This window comes from Ornithorhynchus anatinus, chromosome 19, assembly GCF_004115215.2.
Source record: "Ornithorhynchus anatinus isolate Pmale09 chromosome 19, mOrnAna1.pri.v4, whole genome shotgun sequence".
Classification (NCBI taxonomy): Eukaryota; Metazoa; Chordata; class Mammalia; order Monotremata; family Ornithorhynchidae; genus Ornithorhynchus; species Ornithorhynchus anatinus.
In genome coordinates this window covers 789801-817104 of record NC_041746.1, presented here as the reverse complement: position 1 = coordinate 817104, position 27304 = coordinate 789801, and the positions used below count along the sequence as shown (strand labels likewise).

At 66.9% G+C, this 27304-nt stretch overlaps 1 protein-coding gene across 3 annotated transcripts in view; it reads left to right on the top strand.

Moving 5' to 3' along the window:
* The window catches only part of SIPA1L2 (signal induced proliferation associated 1 like 2), a 35523-nt gene extending 9938 nt beyond the window's left edge, over positions 1-25585 (top strand). Inside the window, exons 2-21 of one of the 3 annotated variants that reach the window (XM_029047381.2) lie at positions 8336-9973; positions 11292-11425; positions 12377-12565; positions 12945-13119; positions 13958-14061; positions 14445-14602; positions 15992-16571; positions 16779-17317; positions 18088-18171; positions 18709-18803; positions 19290-19393; positions 19837-20177; positions 20413-20637; positions 20860-21013; positions 21228-21426; positions 22903-23019; positions 23632-23685; positions 23919-24042; positions 24348-24429; positions 24737-25585. In XM_029047381.2, the coding sequence (XP_028903214.1) occupies positions 8581-9973; positions 11292-11425; positions 12377-12565; positions 12945-13119; positions 13958-14061; positions 14445-14602; positions 15992-16571; positions 16779-17317; positions 18088-18171; positions 18709-18803; positions 19290-19393; positions 19837-20177; positions 20413-20637; positions 20860-21013; positions 21228-21426; positions 22903-23019; positions 23632-23685; positions 23919-24042; positions 24348-24429; positions 24737-24883 (4998 nt within the window). In that variant the 5' untranslated portion in view covers positions 8336-8580 and the 3' untranslated portion in view covers positions 24884-25585. Of the gene's footprint in view, positions 1-8335; positions 9974-11291; positions 11426-12376; positions 12566-12944; positions 13120-13957; positions 14062-14444; positions 14603-15991; positions 16572-16778; positions 17318-18087; positions 18172-18708; positions 18804-19289; positions 19394-19833; positions 20178-20412; positions 20638-20859; positions 21014-21227; positions 21427-22902; positions 23020-23631; positions 23686-23918; positions 24043-24347; positions 24430-24736 lie in introns of all 3 variants that reach the window. The other 2 variants (XM_029047379.2, XM_029047382.2) reach the window with 2 other exon arrangements.
* Positions 25586-27304: the final 1719 nt, after the last annotated feature.

The following is a 27304-nucleotide window of genomic DNA, read 5'->3' as shown; positions in this document are numbered from 1 at the left end:
TCCACGTTAGGTGCCTGGGTTCCCGGCTCCGGGTAGATGATGGGGAGCCGGTGGACAGGAGAAGGCCTCGGGGGATCCGGGCATCGGGGCTGCCCACAGGGGTCAGGTGAGACTCGGGCGGACGGGGGACTCGTGGAAGTCACCGCTGGCCGCCCGGACTGTTCGCTTCGCCATCGGTCCCCTGTCGCGGAGCGTGATGTTGCCGGGAGGACGCGGGGAGGGGAGGCATCCAGGATCATCGGCCACTCGGGCGAGCGCTGGCCGTGCGCCGGGCGTCCGCCCTGTGCGGATCACTGTGCCAGCAGGGCGACGGGGGCCGGGCCGGATGCTGGCCGTGTGCCGGGCCTACCGGCTGTCCATTTCGCGCTCTTTTCTCGAGAGTTAGCTTTGGCCGTTTCCGGAATCTTGGGTTCTCACAGCAGCCTTGCGGGCAGCAGCCCGGTGTGGGAGCTGGCAGGATCCCGGCCCCGACGAGGGTGATGGACGGGAGGGCGGGCGGACAGGATGCTCTCCCGCTCCCCGGCCTTCGCTCGCTCCTATCGGGAGCGACAGCTGACGGGAGTCCGTGTCGGCTCTGTAGCAGCAGCAGTGACAGCCGGGCTCCCCCGGAGTCTGCGTGACCCCCGCTCCCATCCTCTCCCGTCCTTCCCCTTCTTCCTCCTCCCCCACCGGGTGTTCCCATTATGCCAGCGGAGGGTGTGTGAGCCTGAGTGTGGTCTGAGCAGAGCGTCCTGCTCGTGGTCGATAGAGCGGCAGGATGGGAATTCTACACCGGTCACGGAGGGGGTCTCGGGCCAACTACTCCGCATCCCGGGAATTCCCGGTCAATCGATGGTGGTACTGCAGCAGCCCCGAAGCCTCAGGTTCTTCAAGAACAGCCCCCCTCCCTTCCCCCGCCGCATTAGCGCAGCAATGACCGCACACGCCACCCCTGTTCCGACTTAGGCCGGTTTAGGTGCATTTCGCCTCCACAGATGCAACGAACGCGCTGGAATTGAATTTAGCCGGTGGCGGAGTAAGATCGTGGCTGGTGACGACTCCGGTGTAGGCAGTCCCTCCGCTTGGCCCGGTCCAGGAAGTGGCCCTGGGGGGCTGCCGGCCTCCGCTCTCTCGCCCCTCTCAGGCCCAGTTTCTCCCTCACACTCTCTCTCTGCCATCTCTGTCTCTTTCGCTCCTCTCCCCCGCCCGTCTCTGATTCTGCAAAGAAGGATTATCAATCCGGTTTTTCTCCTTCCATTATCTTGTCGCAGTCCTGCGTTAGAAAGTCTCACCCCAGAAATGTACGTGGTCTAGAAATAACGGATCCGACTGACTACGGCAGTTAGCCGGGGGGGCTGCGGCAACCAGTCGGACGGCAGGTCATCTCTGCCGCGTGCCCTTCCCGGCCCCCGAGCACCTCTCTGGTCGTGTCGGACTCATCGTGTTTGTCCAGGAAGCTGCCTTCCGCTCTCTCCTCCGTGACCCTGCGGCCTCTCTCTCTCTCGCTCCTGTTTCTTCCCCGGGTCGGACGGCTCTGACCCAGGGCTCCACGTTCCCCTTCCGAACGTGGGAACGGTCGGTCGGCTGTGGCTCAGGATTCTGGGATCGGGACCGTGCCGCCTCATCTACCTTTAGTTAGGGACCTGCCACTTCCCACTTGGTCAGTGCCTCAAGGCCCAGCCTTCGGGTTGCAAGATGATAATTACAGTCATAGTAATGGTGGTCTGTGGTAAGCATCTGGTATGTGGTCAGCACTGTGGTCAATAAGAGATAAGCAGGTCGTCGGATGCGATCCGCGTCCCATCCGGTGGGGCTGCCGGCCGCTGGGGCTGGTGTGGTCTTGGTGGAAGGCGGTCAGGGAAGGGGATCTGAGCAGCCGAGGTCGGGCCGGTGGGAGGGAGAGAGGCTCCCCCACCCGCCGTGACGGTCACGACGGAAGCGTGCGTGTCTGCCCCGACCTTGTACCGAGAATTGACGGTGGTCAAGTCGGCCCCGGTCCCCGTCCCCCATCCCCTTCGGGGCTCCCGGCCTGAGTGGGAGGGAGAGCGGGGATCTGGGCGACGGGCGGCAGGATGTTTGCCGGGGCGGAGGAAGGAATAGGCCCTCACCCGGGGGCCTCCGGGGGGGGGGGGGCGGCCTCAGGCCATTGTGTAGAGCCACGGGCTCCCCCACACCGGCCACTGGAGCGGGGGCGGCCGACAGCCTGCACCAGCCGGACGGACGGCTGCGTGAGCCGGTGGCCACGCTAGCCGACAAAGGGCGTGTGGAGCCCCTGGGGGACAGAGGGCCGGAGGTGGTGCCGGGGTGGTGGGTAGGGCCGGCCAGCCGGCCCTTCAAGAACCATTAAGGTTTTAGAGAAACCACCCGGTCCCCCTCCCCCTTTTCCTCCTCTTCTCCCCTCCCTCTCCTTCACCTCCTCCTCCCCACCGCCCCCCTTCACCTCCTCTTCTTCCTTATTAATTCCTCTCTGTCTCCACCTGCCCCCCGCAACCTGAGACTGTAAACCCCTAGAAGGCAGGGCATGGGTTTCCTACTTCTGGAGAATCCTCCCAGGCACCCAGCAAAGAACTCGGCAGACGGCGCTCCGCACAGCGGGCACCCGGCACAGTGCTCCGCACCCGGTAGACAGTCAGTGGTAGTTTTTGAGCGCGTAGTGCGTGCCCTGTACTAAACACTTGGGAGAGTCAGTACCCCGAGCCAGTACAGCTCTGTGCCCCCAGCAGACGTCCAGCACAGCATTCTGCACACAACCTGCTCTGGTTTCAATTCCTCACTTCCTTCTGCTGTGTCCGTAGCCCCCGGGAGATTGGGCGGGGGGGTCTGCAAGCGGTGGGAGACAAAGGGAAGACCATCGACTGGCAAAATAACCCCAGCAGGAAGAGAACTGTGACGCTGAGGGACGAGGTCCCTGGCGGATCGGGAGATGCGGCGGGCCCCCGAGGGGCCGACTGACTGACTAGGGAGCCGGCCTAGGGAGAGAGAGGTGTGTGTGTGTGTGTGTGTTGGGGGGGCGGAGGGGCACGCCTTTAGGAGTGGAGACAGGAACCGAAAATAATCCTGACTGTTGTTTTTATCTGTGGCTAAAAATAGTTCTTGGCACTTTGGAATTCGTTTAAACAGCCAGCGGACGGACGTGAGGCGGCGCGGGGACCGGAGTCTCCGGCGGCACCCTCCCCCGAGCCCAAGGCTCCGGCCCGGCCACCGGTAGAGAGTGCCACTCTGCAGAACCGCCAAGCGATGGGGCCGGCTCCTCCGGGGGCCCGTTGAGCGCCAAGCGCAGCTCCCCGGCGGAGAAAGGGAACGGAGAGCAGGGAACCCGTCACCCTGGTACAGGGAAGGAAGCCCAGGCCCCGAGGGCTTCCTTCCCCAACTTGCCCCGGGGCACTGAGGGGGTGAGCGGACCAGCCAGACCCCCTCCGGCCAGGAAGGGTTTAGAGCAGAAAGTCGACTGCCGGGCTCCGGACTGAGAGCGAGGGCAAGGCAGGAGGTCGTGGGTTCTAATCCCGGCTCTGCCACTCGTCTGCTGTGTGGCCTAGGGAACTGTGCCTCAGTTCCCTCATCTGTAAAATGGAGATGGAGGCTATGAACCCCGCGTGGGCCAGGGACTGTGTCCAACCCGATTTGCTCGTATCCACCCCAGCGCTTAGTATAGTGTCTGGCACCTAAGCGCTTAACAAATACCCCGATTGTTATCATTAATAAGCGCCCTCGAGTTGAGGCCGGCGGCAAGTCTGGTGCCAGAGAGCGGGGAGGGGAGTGTCTAGGAGAGAGCAGTGTGTCTGGGGTTGGGAGAGCAGGGCGGGGGACGGCGAGAAGAGGAGCTCACTACTCTCTATTTCTCTTTCTCCTTTGAGAAGTGTTAAAATATTCATTGTGGGTACGGACCGGGGAAACGGTGAGAACGGGGAAGCAAATTCTTGCCGATGACTCCCCCTTCTCTCCCCGCCTCCTCCCCCGGTCTGCTCGGTTCCCCGGAGCGCGGCGGGGTTCATTTTGGGGGTCAGGGGAGGCTATTAAGTGAAGATACGGTGCGGCCGGTGTTCGCCGCAGTGGGGCCACACGTTAGCTATGGCCGGGCCGGGTGTTGGCTGTGATGTGGCCGTGTTTTGGGTGCAGTGGGGCCACGTGTGGGCTGCGGCGGGGCCACGTGTTTGCTGCGGTGGTGCCTCGTTATCGGATGGGCAGGAGGAAGGACCCGGTCCCCAGCGGTCCCCTCTGCCGGGCGTTGTATCCGTGGTCCCTTCCCCAACCTGGAGGGAGAGGGATGAGGGGGGCTTTGTGGGCTGGGGGGTTCTGCTTTGCATAATTAAGCACACACATCCTGCGTCATGCTGCGCGAGGACTCCAGAGGGGAAAATTAACACATCAACTCGATTCCATTTTTTTAAAACCGTATTGGCCTCGGGCAGGTTTGTGCAAATTAAATCTTGCAGGAATCATCCCGAGCTGTGCAGATGAGGAATAAGAGCAGAAGAAACGTCACGGCTGGCTCGGTGAGGCGGCCCGGCCGGCCCGGGACTCTGTCTCTGACCGGCAGCCCCGGGACTCTGGGGGAAACCGTGGGCTGGTTGTTCTCCTGGATACATACCCTCGGGTCGGGGATGGACCGTCCAACCCCCCCCCCCCCGACTCTCCCCCAGTGGGCCAGCACGGACCATCCAACCCCCCTGGCTCCCCCATTGCCCCAGCTCGGGCCATCCAACCCCTCTGACTCCCCTCCATGGTGAGCCAGCGTGGACCATCCGACACCCCTGACTCTCCCCTCTTCATCTCTGACTCTCCCCAACTACCCCAGCGTATATATTCTGACACCCCTGACTCTCCCTTCTCCATCCCTGGCCCCCCCACCTCATCCCTGACCCCGCTCCTTTGCCGTACGGACCATCCGACACCCTTTACTCTTCCGGCCGTGATCCAGCATAGACCATCCAACACCCGTGACTCTCCTCTTCTATTCTTGACCCCTCCAGTGACCCAGCATGGACTCTCTCCTCTCCATCCCTGACTCCAGTGACCCGGAACAGACCATCCCACACCCTGATTCTGCCTCGGTGACTCGGCACAGATCAGCTCACCCCCCCGACTTTCCCCAGTAGCCCAGCATGGACTGTCCCAAACCCCTGACTCTCCCCCGGTGACCATTCATTTATGGATCTAGCCAAACCCCTCTTAACTCTGTTGGTATTTTTTGGTGTAAGTTTCACTTCATTTCTCTGGTCCTCGGGTTCCTCCTCCGTGAAATGGGGAGACGGTCCTCTGCTCCCCCCTCCGTCCCAGACTGCTGGTCCCGCGTCGGACCAGCCGTGGGGCTGATCGGATCCTCCTGACCTCCCCGTCCCCCCGGCCCCGCGGAACACCTTGGCGATTCCTTAATTGCGCCGTGGCACCCGAGAGGCCTGGAGCCAGACACTACCCATGACAGCACCGTCACCGTCACGAGGGTCACGTGGCGGGTGAACCTCGAGGTTCTGGCCGCTTGGTCACGAGCGGGCGTCAGCGGTCCCTGGCAGCTGACCCCGCGGCAGCGGGCAGGGTCCATCCCGGATTTCTCTAGCGTCGTGTCGTCTGCGGGTGGCCGAGTGACACACAGGGTTCTCGTCGTATGCTTTAATCCCCCGCGTGTCCCCGTGAGGCTCAGCGTTCTCGAGCGAGCACCCGAGGCCCCAGCGCTGACCCCCGTTCCGTGCCCCCGACCACCAAACCTATGATCCCGGCCCCGCTCCCGAGCACCAAACCCGGGACTCCAGCACTGCCCCCGAGCCCCAGGCGAGTGTGTCTCTGGCGCTGCTCCCGTCCCCCGGACCCAGCTCACGTTCGGTACAGAGCGCAGCGCGCCTGGATCGTCCAGCTCCGGGAAAGGCTCGCCCTCCCCGGCTTCGACAGATCCCCTACTCGGGCAGTGAGCGGCCCCGGCGCCCGGGGCCGGGGCGGTCGTCGTTCGGGAGACTGGATGCCTGGCACGTACAGAGCTCGGTACTGCATGCTTGTCACAGGTAGAGCACTGTACTGAACGCCTGCCACGTTCAGAGCTCTGCGACGAATGCCCGATGTGTGTAGGGGGCTGTGCCGGACACCTGATGTGCTTAGAGCACTGGGCTGGACGCCCGCCGTGTGCAGAGCGTGGTGCCGGATGCCTGCGGCGTGCAGGGCCCCGCACCGGGCCCTTCCCAACAGACTATAAAACTGAAGGAAACGGCCTTGGCCACTGAAGAGGCATTAACTCTATTGTTGGAAAAAACGTCAAATACGATCAGTAGAAACCAACCAAAACACGCTTCTTTTAGGCGGCTGAGTACGAGCCGGTTTCTTTTTTGGAAACCTAGGAGAATATAAATATTTGATCGGAATAATTTCACATTCTTAAATCCTCGAGAATGGCGTAGGCGCCTGCTTGTATGCAAATCTGCCCATTAGCTGGGTAACAGATGGTCTCTTGGAGACTCGGTTCTTCGCCGAGAGGGAAATAGAGGAAGCTTCCCGGGCTCATCAACGGCGGGGCTCTTCCCCCCGCCCCCATCTTTGATTGGGAGCCCCATCGGGGCGGGACGTGTGTCCCGCCTGATTATCGTGCATCCATCCCAGCGCTCAGTACGCCGCTTGGCGTATAGTAAGCGCCCAGAAAACGCCGTACCTGTCATCATTATTTGGACCACCGAGCTGCCACGCGTCTTCCCGATGCCCCACGGGGATGGGGTGTGAGCGGGGGGGGTCTCCAGTTCAGCACCGGGTGGGAGGCTGGGAATTCGTCAGTCCATCGGGGAGAACTCCCCGGGGGCGGAGACCCGGGGCCGTCCTCCTTCCTGCCCGGAATGATCCCAGATCTGTCTCCCCCGCTCGACTGTGAGCTCCTCAGGAGCGGCGATCGTGTCTTTTACTTCCGCTGTACTTTCTCAAGTGCCGAACACAGGGCTCCGCACACAGTGGGTACCCAGTCCGGGGCCCTGCACGCAGCGGGCATCCAGTACGGGGCCCTGCACACGGTAAGTGCCCAGTGCAGAGCCTCGCAATGAGAACGTACTGCCGTCGAGCGTCCGTCAGCCGAGGGCCACCCCGGGGCCAGTTCGCTGTGGGCGGGGCTCTGTACCGGGAGCCTGGGGCGGGAGGGTCGGGACCGTGCCGTGGTGTCACCGTGAGTGGGTTCTGGGGCAGACCCCGGACGACCGAGGCAGCCGCCGTTCGGGACGGGTAATAGTTCCGGGCCCCGGGTCGCTCCTGGGCGTCTGCCGCTGGGCCTCTGAGCGGGGGAAGCCGTGCGGCCCCCGTCCCCCCACCTTCGCCAGAGGATGCGGTCACCCGTCAGCTTCCGCACGTATGGAATTCTTGGCCGTCAGCCCTCACCCGGCGGGCCCGGTCTCCCCGTCGACACCGTCGTCTCCGAACCGCAGGACCTCTCCGGTGCCCCCTACGTCGCGCCCGCGTCGCTTCCCTGCTCGGGGCCGAGCGCGGTGCTGGGCTCCCTGCTGGGTGCGGAGCACCGGGCTGTGCACCTGCTGGGGCTGGAGGGCTGGGCCGGACCCCTGCTAGGCGCAGAGCACTTCCTGAGGGCGGAGCGGGGCGCTGAGCTCTCGGGAGCATCTGGGAAGGGTGGAAGGCAAGGGCGGTCCCTGCCCCGGAGGGGAGCGTACGGTCTTCTCGGGGGACGTGAAACTCATTGGTGGCCCCAAGAATCTCCTCGTCCTCGTCCTTCTCTTGCGCGGCAGGCGGCGGCCCGGACGGAGAATCGCGAGACTGTCGGGAATAGTATCAGCCGGGCCTTGGCGACGGGGGAGAGGAGAAAGATCTTCTCACTTTGGGCGGGGAAGGCAGAGGTGGCAGAAACAGCTTCGGTGCCGGCAGGCCGCCCGCTAGCCGGAGCTAGGGGCCGGGGGAGCCGCGGGCGGGCGGGCGCGGGGACACGACGCTTTGGGCCCGGTTCCCGGACCCTGGGTTCTCAGCTCCAGCTCCTCCCCGGGGCGGGCAGGGGGGTGGGCGGGCGGCCCCGGCGCAACGGAATGCTTGTGTTCCCGGCGGGGTGACGATGGAAACAGCTGGGCCTTGTTGAAAGAGGGCTCTGCTGGCCGGTCGCCCCCTCCTCCCCTCCTCGTTCTCTTCCCCCGCGCTCCGTCCCCGCCCGGCCCCACTCGCTGACCGCCCCCTCACCGGGAGGGAACCTGTCCGAGCCTCCGGCGGCCAGCCCCGGGCCCGGCGAGTGGGGACCCCGGGGGGAAACGGAGGTCCACGGCACCGCGCGGCTGGAGTTGGGCGGCTGCGGCGGGGCGGGTGGTGTTTCCCACAGCGGCCAGGGCCGGGATGAGCCGGTGGCGTTCCCGGCCGCGGCCGGGGCGAGGACTGACCGTGATTTCTGCCGCGTTCGCAGGAGGAAGGAGACGGCGCGGGGCCCGGGGCGGCCCCGGACGGCAGCGGAGGGAAGCGGCGGCCATGCGGCCTTCCGGACGCCTGTGAGGAGATCGGCCGCGGGCAGGGGCCCCCTCCGCCGCCCCCAGATGGAACCCTAGCCCCCGCCCCCAGCCCCGGCTTCGGGCCGGAACCCCGCGCCTGCCCCCGGCTCGGGCGGAGGCCATGCCCGCGGACGGCCCGGCGGCCCCGCGCCCCTGAGCGGCCATGAGCGACCCGCCCCGCCCCGGCCGCGCCCCGCCCGGCTTCCAGGACCCGGGGCCCCGGGCCGCGCCGGCCGACGACTACTTCGCCCGGAAGTTCCGAGCCCCGAATGGCGGGCCGGGCCCCCCCGCGCCGCTGGCGGCCGCCCCCCGGGGGGAGAGCGGGAGCCCGGCCAACGGCACCCCTGCCGTGCCCAAAATGGGGGTCCGCGCCCGTGTGTCCGAGTGGCCCCCGCGGAAGGACGGGGCCAAGGAGCCGGGCGGCCGGGCCCCGCGGGAGAGCCGCGAGGCGGCGGCCGGCTACGGCGGCGCGGAGGCGGCCCCGCCGGATGTGGCTCCGCGGGCGGCCGGGCCCCCGCTCGGGGACGCCTTCGGCCCCGCGCCGCCCCGGGGACTGCACCCCGTGCGCCAGCGGAGCAACAGCGACGTGACCCTCAGCGACCTGGATGCGGACGAGGCCCTGGGCCCGCGGGCCGCCAAGCCCGGGCCGGGAGCCCCGCTGCGCCGGGAGTACGGCAGCACGTCCTCCATCGACCGGCAGGGCCTGGCGGCCGCCGAGTGCTTCCTGGCCGGGCTTCGGGGAGGGCGGGCCGAGGGTCCCCGCGGCCCGCCGGACCTCTTCCCCCGCCCCGTCCGGGGCCCCGCCCCCCTGGTCTCCCCGAGCCTGCACGCGGCGGCCCGGATCTCGCGGGGCGAGCTGGCGCGCCTGGCGGGCCTGGACCGCCCGGACACCGGGGCCCCTCCGGCGCCCGGGGAGCGGGGCCCCTCCGGGCCCCGCCGGCCCCGGGCCGAGCCGGCCGAGCCCTCGCTCTTCCGGCGGCTGCGGGCGGCCAGGAGCGAGCCGGAGGCGCCCGGCAAGCCCCCGGACGGCGGCGGCGTAGCCCGGCCCTGCTCCCGCCACCGCTGCTTCGCCCACTACGACGTCCAGAGCATCCTGTTCGACATCGACCAGGCCGTGATCGCCCGCGCCAACGCGGGCAAGCGCAAGAACCTGGCCACGGGGGCGTCGGCCGCGTCCCAGGCCGGGGCGACCGGCGGGGGCGGGGGCTCGCCTCTGGGCAGCAGGGAGGACCTGAACTCCCGGGAGAGCCCCGAGGCCGACCCCGGGGACGGCAAGAGCAACGAGCTGCTGCTCAGCTGCCCGCACTTCCGCAACGAGACCGGCGGCGAGGGCGAGCGGCGCATCGGGCTGTCGCGGGCCAGCGCGGCGCCCCGGGCGGCGGGGGAGGGCGGCTCCTTCGAGTCGTCCCTGAGCTCGCACTGCACCAACGCGGGCGTGTCGGTGCTGGAGGTGCCGCGGGAGAGCCAGCTGCTGCCCCGCGAGAAGGTCAAGCGCTACATCATCGAGCACGTGGATCTGGGCGCCTACTACTACCGCAAGTTCTTCTACGGGAAAGGTGAGCGCGGCGGGCGGGTGGGGTTGGGTGGCGGGCGGCGTTTTCCGTCGGCGCCGCCGTCAGTGCTGTGTGCCCAGCACCTTCTCGGGGCAGAGCGGTGTATTCCGCGCCCGGGAGGGGCCGGAGAAGCGAGTTGCTCGTCTTCTGCCTCCGCGGGCGTCTCACGGTTCCGGTCACCTCTCTGAGACGGCCTGGCCCCTGACCCTTGGGGAGACCGTGGCCCGGCTGCCCTCCCGGACACCCACCGACCCTGATCCTCCCCGCTCCGTCCCCGCCTCCCCCAGTGTCCCAGCGCAGCCCGTCCATCCCCCCCACTCTCCCCTCGCCATCCTCCCCCTTCCCTCGGCGACCCGGCGCGGACGCTCGCCCACGGATCCGTCCGGACCCCTCCGGAGGCGCCGGGGTTTCCGGCTGCACGGCTCCCCGTGGGAACGGATTCCCGTGCTCACACCCGCTGGGGGAAGAAACGATTCCTGAAATTTGGCTTTAGGCCTGCCGCCCACCCCAGCTGTAGCCGGGGGCCCCCGTCCCGTTGGGCGGTGATTTGGAGAACAGCCATTCTGAGTTCGCCCCGCCCCGGTCCGTAAGCCCCCACCTGTCCTCTCTCTGGGTCTTTGTCCCTTCACCCTGGAGAGCCCCGACCCTTCCCGCCCATCCCGTTGGGAAGCTACCCCATCTCCCCAAGATCCCGCTCATCCTTCCCTTTCCCGTCGCCAAGTCCCATCGCTCCCCCCGGCGCAACGGGGAAGGTGAGGCCGGCCACCACCCGCCCATCTGCCCCTCTGGGGTTGGCCGACATTCACCACTGGACGCCCCGGGTTGTGGTCTCATTCTTAAGCCACCGTCCCTCCCCCGGCCCCCCTTCCTCCTTCCCGCCCCCTTCCTCCCCCTGCTGTGTCAGGAGACTGGATCTTGGCCTCTCCTCCTGCCCCACTAGCTGGACTTTATCTGCTGGGTCTGACCCTGACCCCCTCCCCGGCCCTGTCCCTGTCCCAATCCCCCCTTGAGACTGGCAGCTCTCCGGGATGGGAAGGAGCCGGGCCTCTTCACCTCTACAATCCGCTCCCAAGCGCTTAGAACAGTGGTCTGTATGGGCACACCTCCCGTGCGCACTCAGAGACTGTCTCTGGTTGTGTGTACGTGTGTGTTCGTGTTTTGAGGAGGGCAGCGCCCAGTGCGGGGTTGAGTCTGGGAGGGTGGGTGGGGTCATCCGATGAGGAGCCGCCAGCCGGCGGGGTCTCCGGGTCGGGGCCGCAGGGGGTCGGGCTGGTGTCAGCAGGACCTCACGCCGTTTCCACCCTCCCTCCTCCCCCCTCAGAGCATCAGAACTACTTTGGGACGGACGAGAACCTGGGGCCGGTGGCCGTGAGCATCCGCAGGGAGAAAGTGGACGACGCGAAGGACAAAGAAGGGTCCCAGTTTCACTACCGGGTCGTGTTCCGGACGAGCGAGGTGGGGCCCGGCGGGATCTGTGCGGGGGGCGGGCCGAGGGGGCGGTGGGTAAAGGGTCTCACGCTGAACCTTGCCCGTGGCCGACCCCACCGAAGCTCAGCTGGGCGTCCTCAGTGGTCGGTCCCTCCCGGGGGCTGCTAGGGGGAAGTTGGGACCCGGACGGCAACCACCCTGGCCAGAACGGTATTTATTGAGCGCTGACTGTGTGCAGAGCGCTGTACTAAGCTCTTGGAAAGACGATTCAGCATCAGGTAGAGACAATCCCTGCCCGAGAACGGGCTCACGGTCTAGAAGAGGGGAGACAGACTTCAAAACGAGTAAACGGGCATCAGTAGCATCAATGTGAATAGATAGAATTATAGATATATACACATCATTAATAAAATAAGTAGAATAGTAAATATGTACATATATACACGAGTGCCGCGGGGCGGGGTGGTGGGGTAGAGCAGGGGGAGCGAGTCGGGGCAATGGGGAGGGAGGGGAGGAGCGGAGGAAAAGGGGGCTGAAGGGGAGATTCGGTCTGAGTTTGCATTGTGAATTCAGCTGGTGGAGAATCAGGTCCAAATTGGCCCAAACCCATTCCCGATCAATTCTGGACCCTGCTTTAGCTGCCATTTTTTTCATTTCACACAATATCTGAAAATTAGTTTTAGCTTTATAAAGCCTGCCGGGCCTTCTTTCACCTTCTCCCCCTCCCTCCCTTCTTCCATCCTCCACCTCTTTCCAAAGCCTAAAAATGGGATTTTGTAGCGGTGCGATAATCACTCGTGTCAGATGTCCTCGGTGTGGCGGGGTTGGTCTGACGGCGGTGTGATTGGGCGCGATGTCAGCTGCGTGTTGCGTGGGCCCTGGCGGTGTGCACCGTGGGTCGTGTGTGCGTATGCGCGCGTCCGTGTGTTGTGCGCGGGGCCGGCCGCCAACAACGTGTCTCGGTGTGGGTCCCCGCAGCTGACGACGCTCCGGGGGGCCATCCTGGAGGACGCGGTGCCGTGCAGCGGGAGGCCCGGCCCGGCGCGGGGGCTACCGGCCCGGGAGGTGCTGGAATGTCTCGTCCCGGAGCTGGGCCTGCACTGCCTGCGCCTGGCCGTCGGCTCCCCCTCCGTCTCCGAACAGCTGCTCAGGCTCGACGAGCAAGGGGTCAGTGCCCCTGGCCTCGCCCCCGTCCCCGGTCCCCCGCCCCCGCTCCTCCACCCCAGGGACGGGACGGCTGGAAGGCTCTCAGTGACCCCTGACTGGCCGTGGGCCCGGGAGTCGGAAGGACCTGGGTCCTAATGGCCGTCCCGCCGCTCGTCTGCTGGGTCACCTGGGGCGAGTCACTTCACTTCTCTGGGCCTCAGTTCCCTCATCAGTAAAGTGGGCCCGCTCCTGCCCGCTGCCGGCCCGCTCCTCCCATCATGATCCCCCTAGATCCTGGCACCCGTGGACTGCCCCCCCCCGCGGATGGGTGGGTGGGCCTCCGGGGCTGTGAGCCCAGGAGCCTGACCCGGGCGCGGGGCGGGGCCGGGTCCCGTTACAGCTGAGCTTCCAGCACAAGGTGGGGATCCTGTACTGCCGGGCCGGCCAGGGCAGCGAGGAGGAGATGTATAACAACGAGGCGGCCGGGCCGGCCTTCGACCAGTTCCTGGACCTCCTGGGCCAGCGTGTGCGACTCCGGGGCTTCACCAAGTACCGCGCCCAGCTGGACACCAAGAGTGAGCCGCCCGGGGGTGCGGGAGGGGTCCGAGGAGACGGACGGGGCGTACCGGGGACTGACTTCTCACGGCCGCTGCACGAGACTCTCCTGCTCCAACGGGCCCCCATCCCACACAGAGCCAGGTGGGAGGGAGAGTTGGCACGAGGAGGGGGATACCGCGTACACGCACACACACACACACACACACGTGCACAACCCTCCCCAAACCCCACCCCCTGGCAGTTTGGACCCCCCAGTCCTTCCCCGGGTGGCCAACGTGGTGACCAGCCGGTCCCAGACCGGCCGCGAGGTTTGGCGGGGAGGAGAGGGGGCCAGCGACACGCCGGCGGGGGCAGGCGTGGACGGGGAGGACGCAGGCAGGAAGAGGTGAGGCGGCCCGGGCGGCCTGCCAGCCGGGGATCAAGGCCCCGGGGCCAGACCTGGGCAGTGCTGCCCGCGAGTACCGTGTACCACCCGCAAGCATCTGCACGTACGCACCTATGACGGGGGAATCCATACGCACAAGCTCCTGTGACTCGAGCTTTCTGCAAGACGGCATGCCCTCTTCATTCCAGTCGATCCATCGGTGGTATTTATCGAGCATCTACCAGGTGCAGAGCCCCGTACTGAGCCCTTGGGAGAGTCCAGTAAAGTAGACACAGTCCCTTCCCTGGAGGGGCTTGCAGTTAACTGGGAGCTGAGCACCCTCCGTCCTGAGCACCGGGGAGAGTCCAGTAGAGTGGTCAGAGCCCGTCTCCGCCTCAATTCGAGCGGTGTCCGGAGAGGACGGCGGCCCCCGGGCGGCGGAGGCTGCCTCTTCCCAGCTTTGCCCGGTAACGGAGGGCCTCTCCTTCCAGCCGACTCGACGGGGACGCACTCCCTGTACACCACCTACAAGGACTACGAGCTCATGTTCCACGTGTGCACCATGCTGCCCTTCATGCCCAACAACCGGCAGCAGGTACCGCCGCCCATCCCCACCGTTCTCGGACTCCTCAGCCGCACCGTCTCGGTCCCCCAGAACTGGCCGGCGGGGTCCCGCCGTGGCCGAGGCCCGTGGGAAGTCAGACCAGGGGGAACGTGGCCCCGGCCCTTCGAGCCGTCCGGGGGCCGAAGGGGTCCGCCCGTCACGGAATTGCCCGGACCGTGCCCTGACCCTCTCTTTTCTGTGCTCCGGCCCCTTTTTCCAGCACTCTGACCTTCCTCCCCCACACTTTGAGTCCCCCTTCCTGTCTCCCGACGCCCCCGCCGTCCTCTGACAGGCCCTCCTATGTGCCGAACCCTCCTCCCCGTGCCCCGGCCCCTCCCCCGACCCCACCGCCACCCTCGTCTCTTCGCCCGCAGCTGCTGCGGAAACGTCACATCGGCAACGACATCGTCACCATCGTGTTCCAGGAGCCGGGGGCCCTGCCCTTCACGCCCCAGACCGTCCGCTCCCACTTCCAGCACGTGTTTGTCATCGTCAGGGTTCACCATCCCTGCACCGAGAACGTGTGCTACAGGTGAGGGGCCCGGTCCCCCGCCACGGGGGTCCCGGGGTGGGGTCGGTCGATCGACCGATCCACCGCCTTCCTTCCCAATCCCAATCCCGGCCCGGCCGGCAGCCCGCCCGTGGAGAGTGTGTGGACTCCACTTGCAGACCAACCGATCCACGGCCTCACCGGGCGTCTGCCCGGTGCGGAGCCCTGTGCCAAACTCTAGGGGGAGGGCCAACGTGGGGGCTCGCCACCTTAGCTTTGGGGGAAAGAGGCGGTTAGCTACGATCATGTAAGGGAAGATGATAATTCCTATAATAATGATATTATACCATTACAATACTCTACCACGTACCGTGCTAAGCGTAAGGGTGGATACAAGATAGCCGAGTTAGACGCAGACCCTGTACCTGGAGAAGCGGCGTAGCTCAGTGGAAGGAGCCCGGGCGTGGGAGTCAGAGGTCATGGGTTCGAATCCCAGCTCTGCCACTTGTCAGCTGTGTGACTGTGGGCGAGTCACTTGACTTCTCTGTGCCTCAGTTACCTCATCTGGAAAATGGGGAGGAAGACTGTGAGCCTCATGTGGGCCAACCTGATTACCCCGCATCTCCCTCAGCGCTTAGAACGGTGCTCCGCACATAGTAAGCGCTTAACGAATACCAACGTTATTATTATTGTTACCTCACGGGGTTCGTTGTCTGAGGGGAAGGGAGAATGGGTGTTTTATCCCATTTTTATAGAGGAGGAAACTGAGTCCCAGGAAAGTGAAGTGACTTGCCCAAGGTCACCTAATAGGTGGACGGCGTAGCTGCGCTTAGAAACCAGGTGCCCTGACGCCCGGGCGCTTTCCGGCAGGCCAGACTGCTTCCCTGGGAGTTGAAACGAAAGGGGAGTTGGGCGCGTCGGCATATCTGCCAGGAGCGGGGGGCCCCCGGGCTAGCGGAGCAGCCCCAAGAGTTGCCGCCCCCTCCCCGGCCTTCCCGGCTCCAGCTCTCCCACCGTTGTGCCTCGGCGGCCGTGGGACTTTCCTCTCCCTCCCGGCCTGCCACCTCAGGTGGTTCTGTCGCGGAGGAGCTGGCATCCTGAGGCGCTTCGGAGAAGTGGCGGGGCCCAGTGGAAAGAGCCCGGGCCCGGGCGTCAGAGGACCTGGGTTCCGATCCAGTTTCCGCCACCTGCCTTCTGTGTGACTTTTGGGCGAGTCACTTCACCTTTTTGGGCGTCAGTTTCCTCTGCCGTAAAAATGAGGATTCAATACCTGTGCTTCTTCCCCCCTCCCACCCCGTCCCTGCCTCGGCCTGTGAGCCCCGTGCGGGAAGGGGGCCGTGTCCGACCTGACTTTCTCGGAGCTGGCCGGCACGTAGCCCGTTGGCCACGGACCTTTCTCTGCGTGCGTGCGCGCGTGTCTTTTCCCGCTAGTATCGGCGTGTCCCGGTCGAGAGACGTCCCGCCGTTCGGGCCCCCCATCCCCAAGGGCGTGACCTTCCCCAAGTCGGCCGTGTTCCGGGACTTCCTCCTGGCCAAGGTGATCAACGCCGAGAACGCCGCCCACAAGTCGGAGAAGTTCCGCGCCATGGCCACCAGGACGCGGCTGGAGTACCTCCGGGACCTGGCCGAGAACTCCGTCACCGCCGCCACGCTGGACGCCTCCTCGGCCAAGTTCAGTTTCATCACGCTCGGGGCCAAGCGGAGGGAGAAGGCGCGGCCGCGGCCGGACGCGCACCTGGCCAGCGCCGGGGCCGTCACGTGGAGCGTGGTCGCGCGCGACTACGGCCGGTCGGCCGACATCGCCTGCCTCCTCGGCGTCTCTGGCGAGTTCTTCGTGCTCGTCGAGAGAGAGTCCAAGGACGTGGTCTTCAACTGCTCCTGCCGGGACGTCATCGGCTGGACGTCGGGCTGGACCAGCGTCAAGGTGTTCTACGAGCGCGGCCAGTGCGTCCTCCTGTCGGCCGCCGATCGCCGCGGGGACGACGTCCGGGAGGTGGTGCGGCGGCTGGAGGTGCGGGGGGGTCGAGGCAGGGAGGGCTCGGCGAAGGCCCGCGGGAACGTGAGGGCCCGGAGGATGGGGTGGTTGGGCGGGGGCGGCGGGGGCGGCCTGCAGAGGCGCTGAGGACGGCCGGGGGTGGGGGTGGGCCGGCAGAAGGGGGAGCGGGTTCCGAGCCCGTGAGGCCGCGGCCCGACGGCCGGTCCGCCCCCTCCCGCGCAGATCGTGACCCGAGGGTGCGAGACGGTGGAGATGACCCTGAGGAGGAACGGGCTGGGCCAGCTGGGCTTCCACGTGAACTTCGAAGGCATCGTGGCGGACGTGGAGCCCTTCGGCTTCGCCTGGAAGGCCGGCCTGCGGCAGGGCAGCCGGCTGGTGGAGATCTGCAAGGTGGCCGTCTCCACCCTGACCCACGAGCAGATGATCGACCTCCTCCGCACCTCCGTCACCGTCAAGGTGGTCATCATTCACCCCCACGAGGACGGGTCGCCCCGCAGGGGCTGCTCGGAGCTGTGCCGCGTGCCCCTGGTGGAGTACAAGCTGGACAGCGAGGGCGCCCCGTGCGAGTACAAGACCCCGTTCCGGCGGAACACCACCTGGCACCGAGTGCCCACGCCAGCCCCAGCCGGGCAGCCCCCGGCCCGCGTCTCCCCGGGTCTCGGGCCGCCCGACGGGATCCCCGCCCAGCAGCTCCAGCGCCACTCGCGGGCCGCCCTGCCACGCAGCACCTCTTTCGACCGAAAGCTGCCCGACGGTGCCAGGTAACCGTGCCCCGGGCTAATGCCGCCGGCCCCCCACGAGCACCCTCGAGGCTCCCGATTGTTTCCAGGCGGTTCCCCGACGGTGATTTCCCCCAGAGGTGGAGGGTCAGGGAGAAATCCCAGACGGGGCGTCGGAGCCCCGGGCTGGGCACTTGGGAGGTTAGACCGAAGTAGAGGGCAATCACACTGTCTCCGTCCCGTCCCCCAAGGCCGCTCTGAAAATTATACCGAACCGTGATCCAGCAAAATAGTCGACTTTCTTTCCCTGCGGGCACCCAACTTCCCTCCCTCCCTGCCCCATCCCCTCTCCTCTCCTCCGTCCTGCCCTCCAAGCGGTCAGACCGAAGCAGTCGGCCGAATCGGGGCCGCCCACCGGGGACTTGGGCTCCCGTGAGGCACTGGGGGAGTCGAGGAATCTGCGCTGGGGAGCCGGGGTCGTTGGCCCCGGGCCCGACACCTGCCCCGGGAAGCCCGGGAGCTGAGCCCAGGATGGGGAGGAGGGCGGCCGACAGAGCCCGGGCCGCGTTGACCTCGGGAGCCCGCCGGACTGGGGCTCGGCGGGAGGACCCTTGACCGCGGTCTGCGCCGCCTCCGGCTGTCCTTGCCCCAGTCCGGCGGGGCCTGGGGCCTCTGGTCGGGCGTCTCCCTCTCTCCTCCCCGGGCCTTTGGCGTCCCACTCCCTGGCCTTCACGATCCGGTCGATTTACCGGTCGAGCCGCCCGCCAGGCCAGCGCCACCCCTCCAGCTGACCGTGGCTCCCCGCGTTGCAGGAGTTCACCAAGCAACCAGTCGTCGTCCAGCGACCCGGGACCCAGCGGCAGCAGCCACTGGAGGCAGCCGATCGGCTACGACGGGTATCTGTCTCCTGCGGTCCCTCGGGGACTCTCCTGGGGTCTGGGCAGCCCCCCCCACCCCGATAGGCGGACGTGTTCCCCGGACTGAAGGTCCACTGTGCCGAGCCAGAGACCCAGTCGGGATGGGAGCCGGGGAGTCGGGAGCGCGGGGTGGTCCCTGCCGAGAGTCCAGTGCAGGGCGGGGACAGGCCCACGCTCCGGAAGCTCAGGCAGAGCAGGAATGTCCCCACGTCCCTGAGCCAGGCTGTCCTCTTGGACCCCTCTCCGCGGGTACGGTGGGGAGCGGAGGACCGGTCGAGGCGGTTCTGACCGCCGCCTCCCGGGAGCGACCCCTCTCTGCCCGAGGCCGGGAACGCCCCCCCCCCCCCCCCGGCACCGGAGGCTCGCCCGCAGCTCCTCGCCGCCCGTTGCTCGACAGGGAATTCTGCGACACCTCCTGGGTGGGGAGGGGGGCTTCCGGCCTGCCCGCCAAGGGGAGGGGTCGGGAAGCAAAGCTCGGGCCGGTGAGAGACGGGCCGGAATGCGCTCTCTTGGAAGGTGCCAGTCTCCCCTGCTTCAGGAGCTCCAAGGCCCGCCCGAGTGTGAAGGAGCCAGGGAGCAAGAGGAGATTTTGGACGGAACGCGACACCCCGGTAATGGCCCAGACCGCCAGGCTGGAAACCTGGGTCCCCTTTCAGGGTGGGGGGGGTGGAGTTGATTCACCCCGAGACCTGACAGCCGTGTCGTTCGGTCACCTGGCGCCAGTGGGTGTGAGTGGGTGGGTGGTCCCGAGAGCCACCCCTGGGTCTGTCACTCATCTGGAGACAGGAGGACCTTCTATATTTACGGATTTGGTGGTGACGGTGGTCATTCCGGGGGAGCTGGGGAGATCCTTGCCCTTTTCTCTGTGTGTGTCGGCTCTGTAAGGGTGCCGGCCCTTTTCCCTTGTCGGTTCTGTGGGGATTCCTCTTCGGTTTCTTCTGTGGGGGAGGTGACATTTTTGGTTCGGCATTTAGGGGCTCCGCTCCGTGCGAGCTCCTTCGGAGGGGGCCGAGATCTGCCCTTTCGGCGAGGGGTGCCCTCCTCTTGGCTTAGTTCTCGACTTTTCTCCTGTGACATTTCCTTTCCGTCCGTGGCAGAGATCAAGTGGCCCGGGCTGCCCCCTGCGGTCCTGAGTTCCTACAGCGAGCCAACCCTGCAGAAGGAGGGCAGCGTCCACGACTGCCCCCACAAGCTCTCTCTCGTGAGCCTGCCCCACCCCGGCCTGCGGCACCCAGCGCGGGGGGGGAGGGGGGCTCCTGGGGCGGAGCCGTTTGGATGGTTGCCTCTGGCCGGGCTCCTCCCCTGCCCCAAGAGCCTGTGGAGCCGTCTGAGGCCTCACACAGCAGAGTGCGATCCGAGCCCCCGAGCCGGGGGCCCTGCTACAGAGGGGGATGGGCATTCCCCGGGGAGCAGAGCAGAAGGAATAATAATTACAGATCACTGGCCATCCCCCCCACACCCCGGGGTATGCACTGTGCTTAACGCTCGGGGACGTAGAGCCGACGGTCCTGAGCCTCCCAGCCGACCCCACCGCGGGGAGGGCGGGGGGTCCTCGCGCCATCCCCGGGCCTCGCCGGCCCTCCAGCCGCCGAGCGGGGCCGGGGTGTGGTGGACAGCGGCCCGCGCCGGTCTCTCCCGCAGCAGATCGGGGAGCGAGCCTGCTCCAGTTGCGCCGGCAGCAGCAGCAGCGACGGCAGCACCGCATCCGGCCACAGCGAGGACCGGGCGCTGGACGCCGCCGACCTGCTGGACGCCGACCCGCGGGGGCAGCCGAGCTACGGCAAAGGGGCCCCCTCCGACGGCGGGGAGGCGGACCCGGCCCCCCGCCCGCCCAGCGCCCTCCTGGGACCCGTCCACCTCCCCGCCCGGGTGGAGCCGTGGGCCGAGCCGGCGGCGGGGCCGGGGCTGGAGCGGGAGCCGACGCCCGGCTCGCCCGGCCCCGGGGCCAGCGACGGCGATTTCAGCCCAGCGTCTTCCCTCTCCAGGTACGCGGCGGGGCTCGCGGGCCTCAGCGTCTGAGGCGGGAGGACGGGACCCCTCCTTCCTCGGGCCGAGGGTCCGGGACCCCCGTCCGGGTCCTCGTACCGGCCGCACTTGCGGGGACGTCTGCTGGGGCCGAGCCGGCGGGGGGGTGGGGGCCGGGGAGATTCCGAAGCGATGGGTGAGTGCCGGGGGCGCTCCGGCCCCGGGCCTGCAACTCTCGGGCCACCGTCCCCGCAGCGGATCGCAGCGCTCCGGAAGTCCAGCCGCCCGCTGCCCCAAGAGCGGGGGCTCCTTGGACACCTCCAAAGTCTACATCGTGTCTCACGGCGGCGGCCAGCAGGCGGCTGGGTCCGCGGCCCGGCCGTTCCACCGGCTAGGGGCCGGCGGCGCCTACGTCATCGGCTGGAAGAGGTCGGAGAGCAGCCCGACCCCCGAAGAAGTGGAAGCTGTCGAGTGCCAGGGGTGAGAGGAGCCTCCTCCCCCTCCCCCAGCCCCGACTCCCCGGCAGAGAGGGCCCCGATCTTCCCGGCACCCCAGCGAGGAGAAGCCTGCCCTCCCGAACGGGAGAGCCCCGCCGAAGGAAGCGGGAACCCCTGCTCGGACAACAGCCCCTCTCTGAGGTCACTAGGCCCCCCGGGGTGGGTCGTCCCCTCTCCGTGACGCTGCCCCGGCTCGTCCCCGCAGTCTGTGTGGCGGCATGGACGGGCTGTGCGTGCCCAGCGTGCCGGAGGTGGAGGAGGACCACGGCCCCCCGGACGGTCAGCGCGGCCTGGCGAAGGACGACCTGTTGAAGCTCCTGTTCCCCGGCAGCCCCGGCCGGGAGGAAGGATGGAGGAAGGTGAGCCCGTGTGACCCCCCGGCCCCAGCGTCCGTTATAGCACTCCCCGACCCCCCGGTTCCGGCCCTCCAGGGGGTCGCCGTAGCCCGAGCCCCTTCTCCTCCCCGACCCCCGATCTTCCCCACCCCCTCAGTTCCCCGTCGCCGGGAACCCATCCCCTGCGATCGGTGCTGTGGCTGACACCCCTTCCCCTCCCCCTCCCCGCCCCGCACAGTTCTCCGTCTCCGGGAGCCCGTCGCCGCGGCGGTCGCTGTACCGCACCCTGTCCGACGAGAGCGTGAGCAGCGTCCGGAGGGACTCGCGGAGCTCCGTCCTGGACCAGGCCCTGCCCAACGACATCCTGTTCAGCACGACCCCGCCCTACCTCAGCACGCTGCCGCCCCGCTCCGCGCCTCCCCCGCCCGGCCTGGCCGGTAAGTGAGGACGCGGGGCCGGGCCGGGCGGGGCCGCCGGCTTCCCCATCGTGCCGAGGCTCGGGCCCTGAGAATCCAGTGGGTGGTCTCGGAGGCTTCTGCGCTCCGGCGTGGTTCCGCCGGAGAACGGCCGAGGCTGCAGAGAACAAGCCGATGGTCGGGGCTCACCGGGCCGTTCTTCCTCATCCGCGAGGCGCTCGCCCTCGGGGCCGGACGGGCCGGTCCCGGCCGCGCCGTGCGCAAGGGTGCACCGGCCGCCCCCCGTGGGGCCGGTGGGTTTGCTGCCCGCCGCGCCCGGTACCGTCTTCGCCTCTCCCTCTTTGCCTCCCGTTGTTTTGGGGGCCCCTGCTCGGCAAACGCCGCTCCTCGATCGGTAATCGATCGGTCGGTGGTATTTATTGAGTGTTTTCTGTGGGCAGAGTACTGGATCGAGCGCTTATATGTGCGGTAGATAGACGTGATCCTGCCCTCGAAGAGCTTACGGTCTATGGGGGGAGGTGGATGCTAATCAATCAGTTACAGGAAGGGAAATAGTAGAGTGGAAGGACATATGCGTAAGTGCTGCGGAGCCTGGGGGGAGGTGGGAATTAAAGGGTTTAAGGGCCACAGTCCCAAGGGTGTCGACCAACCGGAAGGGAGGGCAACAGAGGGAGGGCGATAGAGTGGGAAGATGAGAGGTTCGTCCGGGAAGACTTCCCGGAGCAGATCGGATTTGGGTCGGGCTTTGAAGATGGGGAGAGTGGTGATCCGTCACATCTGAAAGGGGGGAGGGAGTAGCGAGCCATGGGGAAGGCATCGGTGCAAGGATAGACAAGAGCGAGTACAGAGAGTGGGTTGGCGGGAGAAGAATGAAGAGCCCGGGTTGGGTGGTAGTGGGAGATCAGTGAGATGAAATAAATCGGAGAGCGCCGATGGAGCCCTTTAACACCGTCGTGGGGGTGTTTCTCTTTTCCGGGCTGGTCCCCCGGCGGGCTGGGGCTGGGCCAGCGCTGTCCATCCTGACCGTGCTTCCTCTGTCCCCTAGCCGCGGTGAGCCAGCCCAGCGGCCCCTCTAACCAAAAACAACCGGGGAGTTGAGTCGGCTACATCGGAGGCAGAAAGAACGGACGTTTATTTAAATCGCCAAGTCTCTCCTCGGAGAGAGAATGGCTCCTTAAAGACCGGCTCTCCGGTTGCTGGATTTTTCTGTCGCGGGGCCAAAAACGGCCCCACCCTGGGTCTCCGCGGAAGGGCCCCGAGAGTGTCTGTCCTGCCCTGCGGGGGCCTCGAATGTCTCCCCGGTTTCCTGGGCTCTGCACAGATCCCGGCGTCTCGATTCGGGGATTGGCATCGTTGGAGGGGAGCAGGGAAGGCGGGAGGATGCATTTAGTAAACGCTTAGTACGGTGCTCTGCACACAGTGAGCGCTCAATAAATACGATTGAATGCCTGAATGATGCAGAAACTGAACCCACGTCGCACTCTGGCTCGCGCCTAGGTGAATTCTGGTTATCGGACACATCCGGATTCACCGATCCGAGGCTGATGCCCCTGCCCGATGCTGCCTCGGGGCTGGACTGGTCACACCTGGTGGATGCGGCCCGGGCATTTGAAGGTAACCCCCTGCCCCTGCTCGACCTCGCCAGACCGCCCCCGTTAACAACCGCCCCTTGCCTCGCGCCATCCGGAGGGGCGGGTTCGGGTCCGTGGATGGGAGCATTTCTCCAGTCTCCTGCCGCCATCCCGAGGCCGGATAGAAAGTGGCCATTTTCGTCTTCATAGGATGAAGGGGGAAACTGAGGGTCGACCTAGGTCCCGGGGCCGAGGCAGGCCCTGGGGCACGGCCTCTCTTCCCCTCCCCCGCTGCCCTCGTCCGGTGTTCCCGGTGACCTCGGGCCGACGGCGTTCGCACCCCGGCCGGTCGGTCCCCGGGGCGGCCTTCGTTAGTGGATTCACCCGCCACCCGGGCTGGGGTGATTTTTTCTTCAGGGGGCCGAGAGCCACCGTTCCTGGGGGCAGGGAGATTGAACCCCAGTCTGGGCCGCTCTGCCACCCCGTGCCACCAGTGCTGCCTTATGCCCGGCACCGCGTCATCCCACGGGCAAACTGTGGGTGGAGAGGGGCAGGCAGAAGGATCCAAGTGCGGTAGGAAGGGGTCCCGAGCCACCAAGAGATCAGGCAGTCACCACCGGGCAGCCGTGGACCGGAAAACTGTCGATCTTCCCAGGCCTCGACTCGGACGAGGAGCTCAGACTGGACTGTCCGCACACGTCCTGCCTAGGTGATAGTCAGGGGCCGATCCCCGGTCCCGCCCGCCTCCTTCGTCCGCGTGTGGGCATGGCCACATCTGTGCCCGGGCCGGGGGTGGGGCCTGGGGAGACGGTGGGTGGGGAGGGAGATGGGGGGACCTCAGCGTCCGGTTCCCCCGTCTGGAGCGGGAGAGGGATCGACTGGGCCCCCTTGACCATACCCCCGTCCCGGCCGCCGGAGTGACCCTGGGCTTTCCCTCCGCAGACCGGCGGGCGGCGTCGTTCTGTTCGCTGACAGACTTGGAGGCGGGCCAGGACCCGGATGAGCCTCAGGAGTGTGTGCTGGGCGAGGATCCGGCCGACGAGGCGCACTTCGTGGACGGCCCCGGGTACGTCCCCCCCACCCCATCCACCGGCCCCGTTCCCCCGCCCCCCCGGACGGGGTCCCCAGGGGCAGCAGGTGTGAAGGCTGTCGCCTCTGGAGCCGCGGCAGGGGAGGACGAAGGGCAGACCGTCCCCGGTCACACCACCCTCGCCCCCGCCTGCGGCCGCTGGGCACAACGATCGCACCGGCAGCGGGCCACCGCCCGCCCTGCCCCGACCCCTCGGCGGGGCCTGCGGGGGCCGCGACCGGCCGCCCGCTCCGGGTCCGGCCCCGGCAGCCGGCGGCCGACGCTCTGAACTGATTGGACAGGGAGGCTGTGTCGTCCACGCTGACCGGGAAGGTGAACCAACTGGAACTGATTCTGCGGCAGCTCCAGACCGATCTCCGGAAGGTCAGTCAGTCGGTCGTATCTATCGAGCGCTTACTGTGTGCAGAGCACTGTACCGAGCGCTTGGCGGGGGACGGTATCACGATAAACCTCTGGAGGGTGCGGGGATGGGGCAGGGGTGGTCATCCAGCCAGGGAGGGGTGGAGCTGGAACTGGAACTTAGATCTCCTGCTCCCAGACCCCCGAGGGTCCTCCTCCTCTCACCCGGGCCGCACCGGGGGTTGTGATAGCAAGGTGGGCGAGGCCGGGGACGGATGGGGGGGGGAACGCGCCGCTCCACTGGCCCTCGTGTCCGTCCCGCCGGCCCCAGGAGAAGCAGGACAAGGCTGCGCTGCAGGCGGAGGTCCAGCACCTGCGGCGAGACAACCAGCGCCTGCAGGAGGAATCTCAGGCCGCCACGGCCCAGCTGAGGAAGTTCACCGACTGGTTTTTCAACACCGTCGACAGGAAGCCCTGAGCGACATCCCCGCCCGCCCCCCTGCCCGCCCCGAAGCCCCCAACTTCCCCGCCTTCCGACCGCGAGCCCGTGTCCTCCCGGGGCCGGCGGTCCGCCCCGGCCCACCGGCCGGGCCGGCGGGGCTCCGGGGGTCGGGGCACCCACGGGGGCCGCTCCCCGGCAGGAGGGCCGCCCGCAGCTCACGCCCGCGGCGTCGGCAAGCCCCGGGAGGGAGCCGGAGCCGCCGCCGTGCTGTCAGATGAGGTGAAAGAGAAGCCAGCCGGACAGACAGAGACAGACCCTGAAGTGGGAAAGGTGCTCTATTTTTTTGTACGGACAGTAGTAGACTCCCCCAGCCCCACTGACATAGCAATAAGAGTCGGCGGCCCGGTGGCCGGTCAGGCGACCCACCCCGAGGCCCGGGCTCCCAGGTAGCGAGCGCTGAGGAGTCGGTGCCGTGGCGCCGCCCCGGCCGGAAAAGTGGGAGGGTTTGAGTCTGAGGCAGGAAGCCGGAGGGGTGGGGGGTTGGGCACGGGGCGCTGCCACGCGCGAGGGGCCTGCCCCTCCAACCCTGGGGTGGCTCTGGGCCGGGACCCGCGCCGCCGACAAATCGGTCCTACTGTGTCGCGGCCCAGACCCAAGGTGGGGAGTCAGCAGATCCCGGGGCCAGGCCGAGCCCCCCTGGGCTGTCACTCCCTGGGATCAGGCCGAGACACCCCCCCCCCCAACACACACCGGGACCACTGGGTCAAAACCCCCTCTGCCCACTAGACCCCGGGACCAGGCCAAGACTCCCCTGTGTCCACCAGACCCCGGGACCAGGCCAAACCCCCGCCCCTCCCCCCGCCCCCCGCCCCCCACAGAAGCTTTGACCAAGTGTCTTGTATTTAACATCTTTATTTAAGCCTATTTAACCTGAAATTGTTAATTTTATAGAGTTTGATTTTTTCTGCACTATGAGGGGGAGGGGAGGAAGGGGGGAAGGGGGCGGTGGGGGAAAGGGGAGGGGAGACAAGGAGAAAGGAGGGGAAGGGAGGGGGGAGGGGAGAGGAGGAGGGAGGGGAGAGAAGGGGAAGGGGGGGGGAAGGGAGAGAAGGGGAAGGGAAAGGGGGGGTGGGGAGGGAGAGAAGGGGAAGGCAGGGAGGGAAGAGGAGAGAGGGGGAGGAGGAGGCCGCGAATCCAGCCCCCGACTCCCATCCGGAGGAATGGGAGAGAAGTCACCCGGTCGTCAATGCTGCTAGCACACTTCGTTTGGATTCACTTTTCCAGTTTTCACCGTTTTATTTGAGAGGAACGGACGTTTGCTTTTTTTAATAAATGTCTAAAAATCCCTCAAGCAGTGGCACCCAGCCTTGTTGTGTCGGTGGTGTTCGCGGCGCCAGGCCGGGCTGCTGCCAACCCGGCAAAGGGAGAATAGCTCACCCTCCGTGACGGCCCTGGCCGGACCGGGAGACCGTGTCCGCGCGAGTGAGCGTGGCCGGCCGGCCGGCCACGGGCCACGCTCCTGCCCGCCCCACGTGCCCTCGGGGACGGAATCCCTCCCGAGTCCGATCTCTGTCCGAGCTCTCCCGATCCTCGCGGAGCCTCCGAGGGAGGAGAGCGGCTCCTCGCCTGCCCGCTGCCTGCTAGGCCGGTCTGCCCACGGCGGTGACAAGACGCCAGGCACACGACGACCAGAACGAGGTACACAGCAGCAGGGTTCCTTGAGAAGCAGGGGAGTGGAAGAGAGACATTCACATGGAAAAAGTCCCACGTTTCAGCAAGGTAAGCCCCAAGCCACGGGATGAAAGACCCGGGAGTGCAGTGCGATCCACCCCTCCATCCATCCACCCATCCCTCCATCCGCCGATGTGTACTTGAGTACCTCCTGTAGGATGATGCTGCACTGAGCCCCGGGGACAACAGTCCAGGAGAGTTCAGGGACGTGCCCCTCGCCCTCGAGTGGCTGACAGTCTTGCTGGGGAGGCAGATGCGAGAATGAGTTAGAGACCCGGGAAGAAGGGAAAGGGGATTTTTGCCGGGGTCTGGGGGAGATTTATGGATGGGTTGTAAAGTGGGGAGGTGGGGAGAGACGTCCGGGGGGAATTGGACTTAAGGTCCCTCGAGGCCCGAGCGGGGATCAGCCACCGGCAGCTCAGCCGGTCAGGACGGAAGCGTATTTCCAGGGCAGGGTGTTTTGGGGGAGGGCAGTGGCGGACCCGTGCGGCCTGGCCACAGAGAATGAGAATGGTTCCCGGCAACGGGCCCGGGGCTCGGTTCTGGAATGGGCGCAGGTCCTCAGATCCCAGCCCCGGGATGGCCGAGCGAGGGATGATGCCGATGCTGCCGACGGTGGTGGTGGTGGTGGTTACGTGCTCACTGTGTGCCTTGCCTTAGGGTAGAACTAAGAGGTGGATCAGGGAGAAGACAGAAGGAACAACCCCATCCCCGCTCTGGCGCACT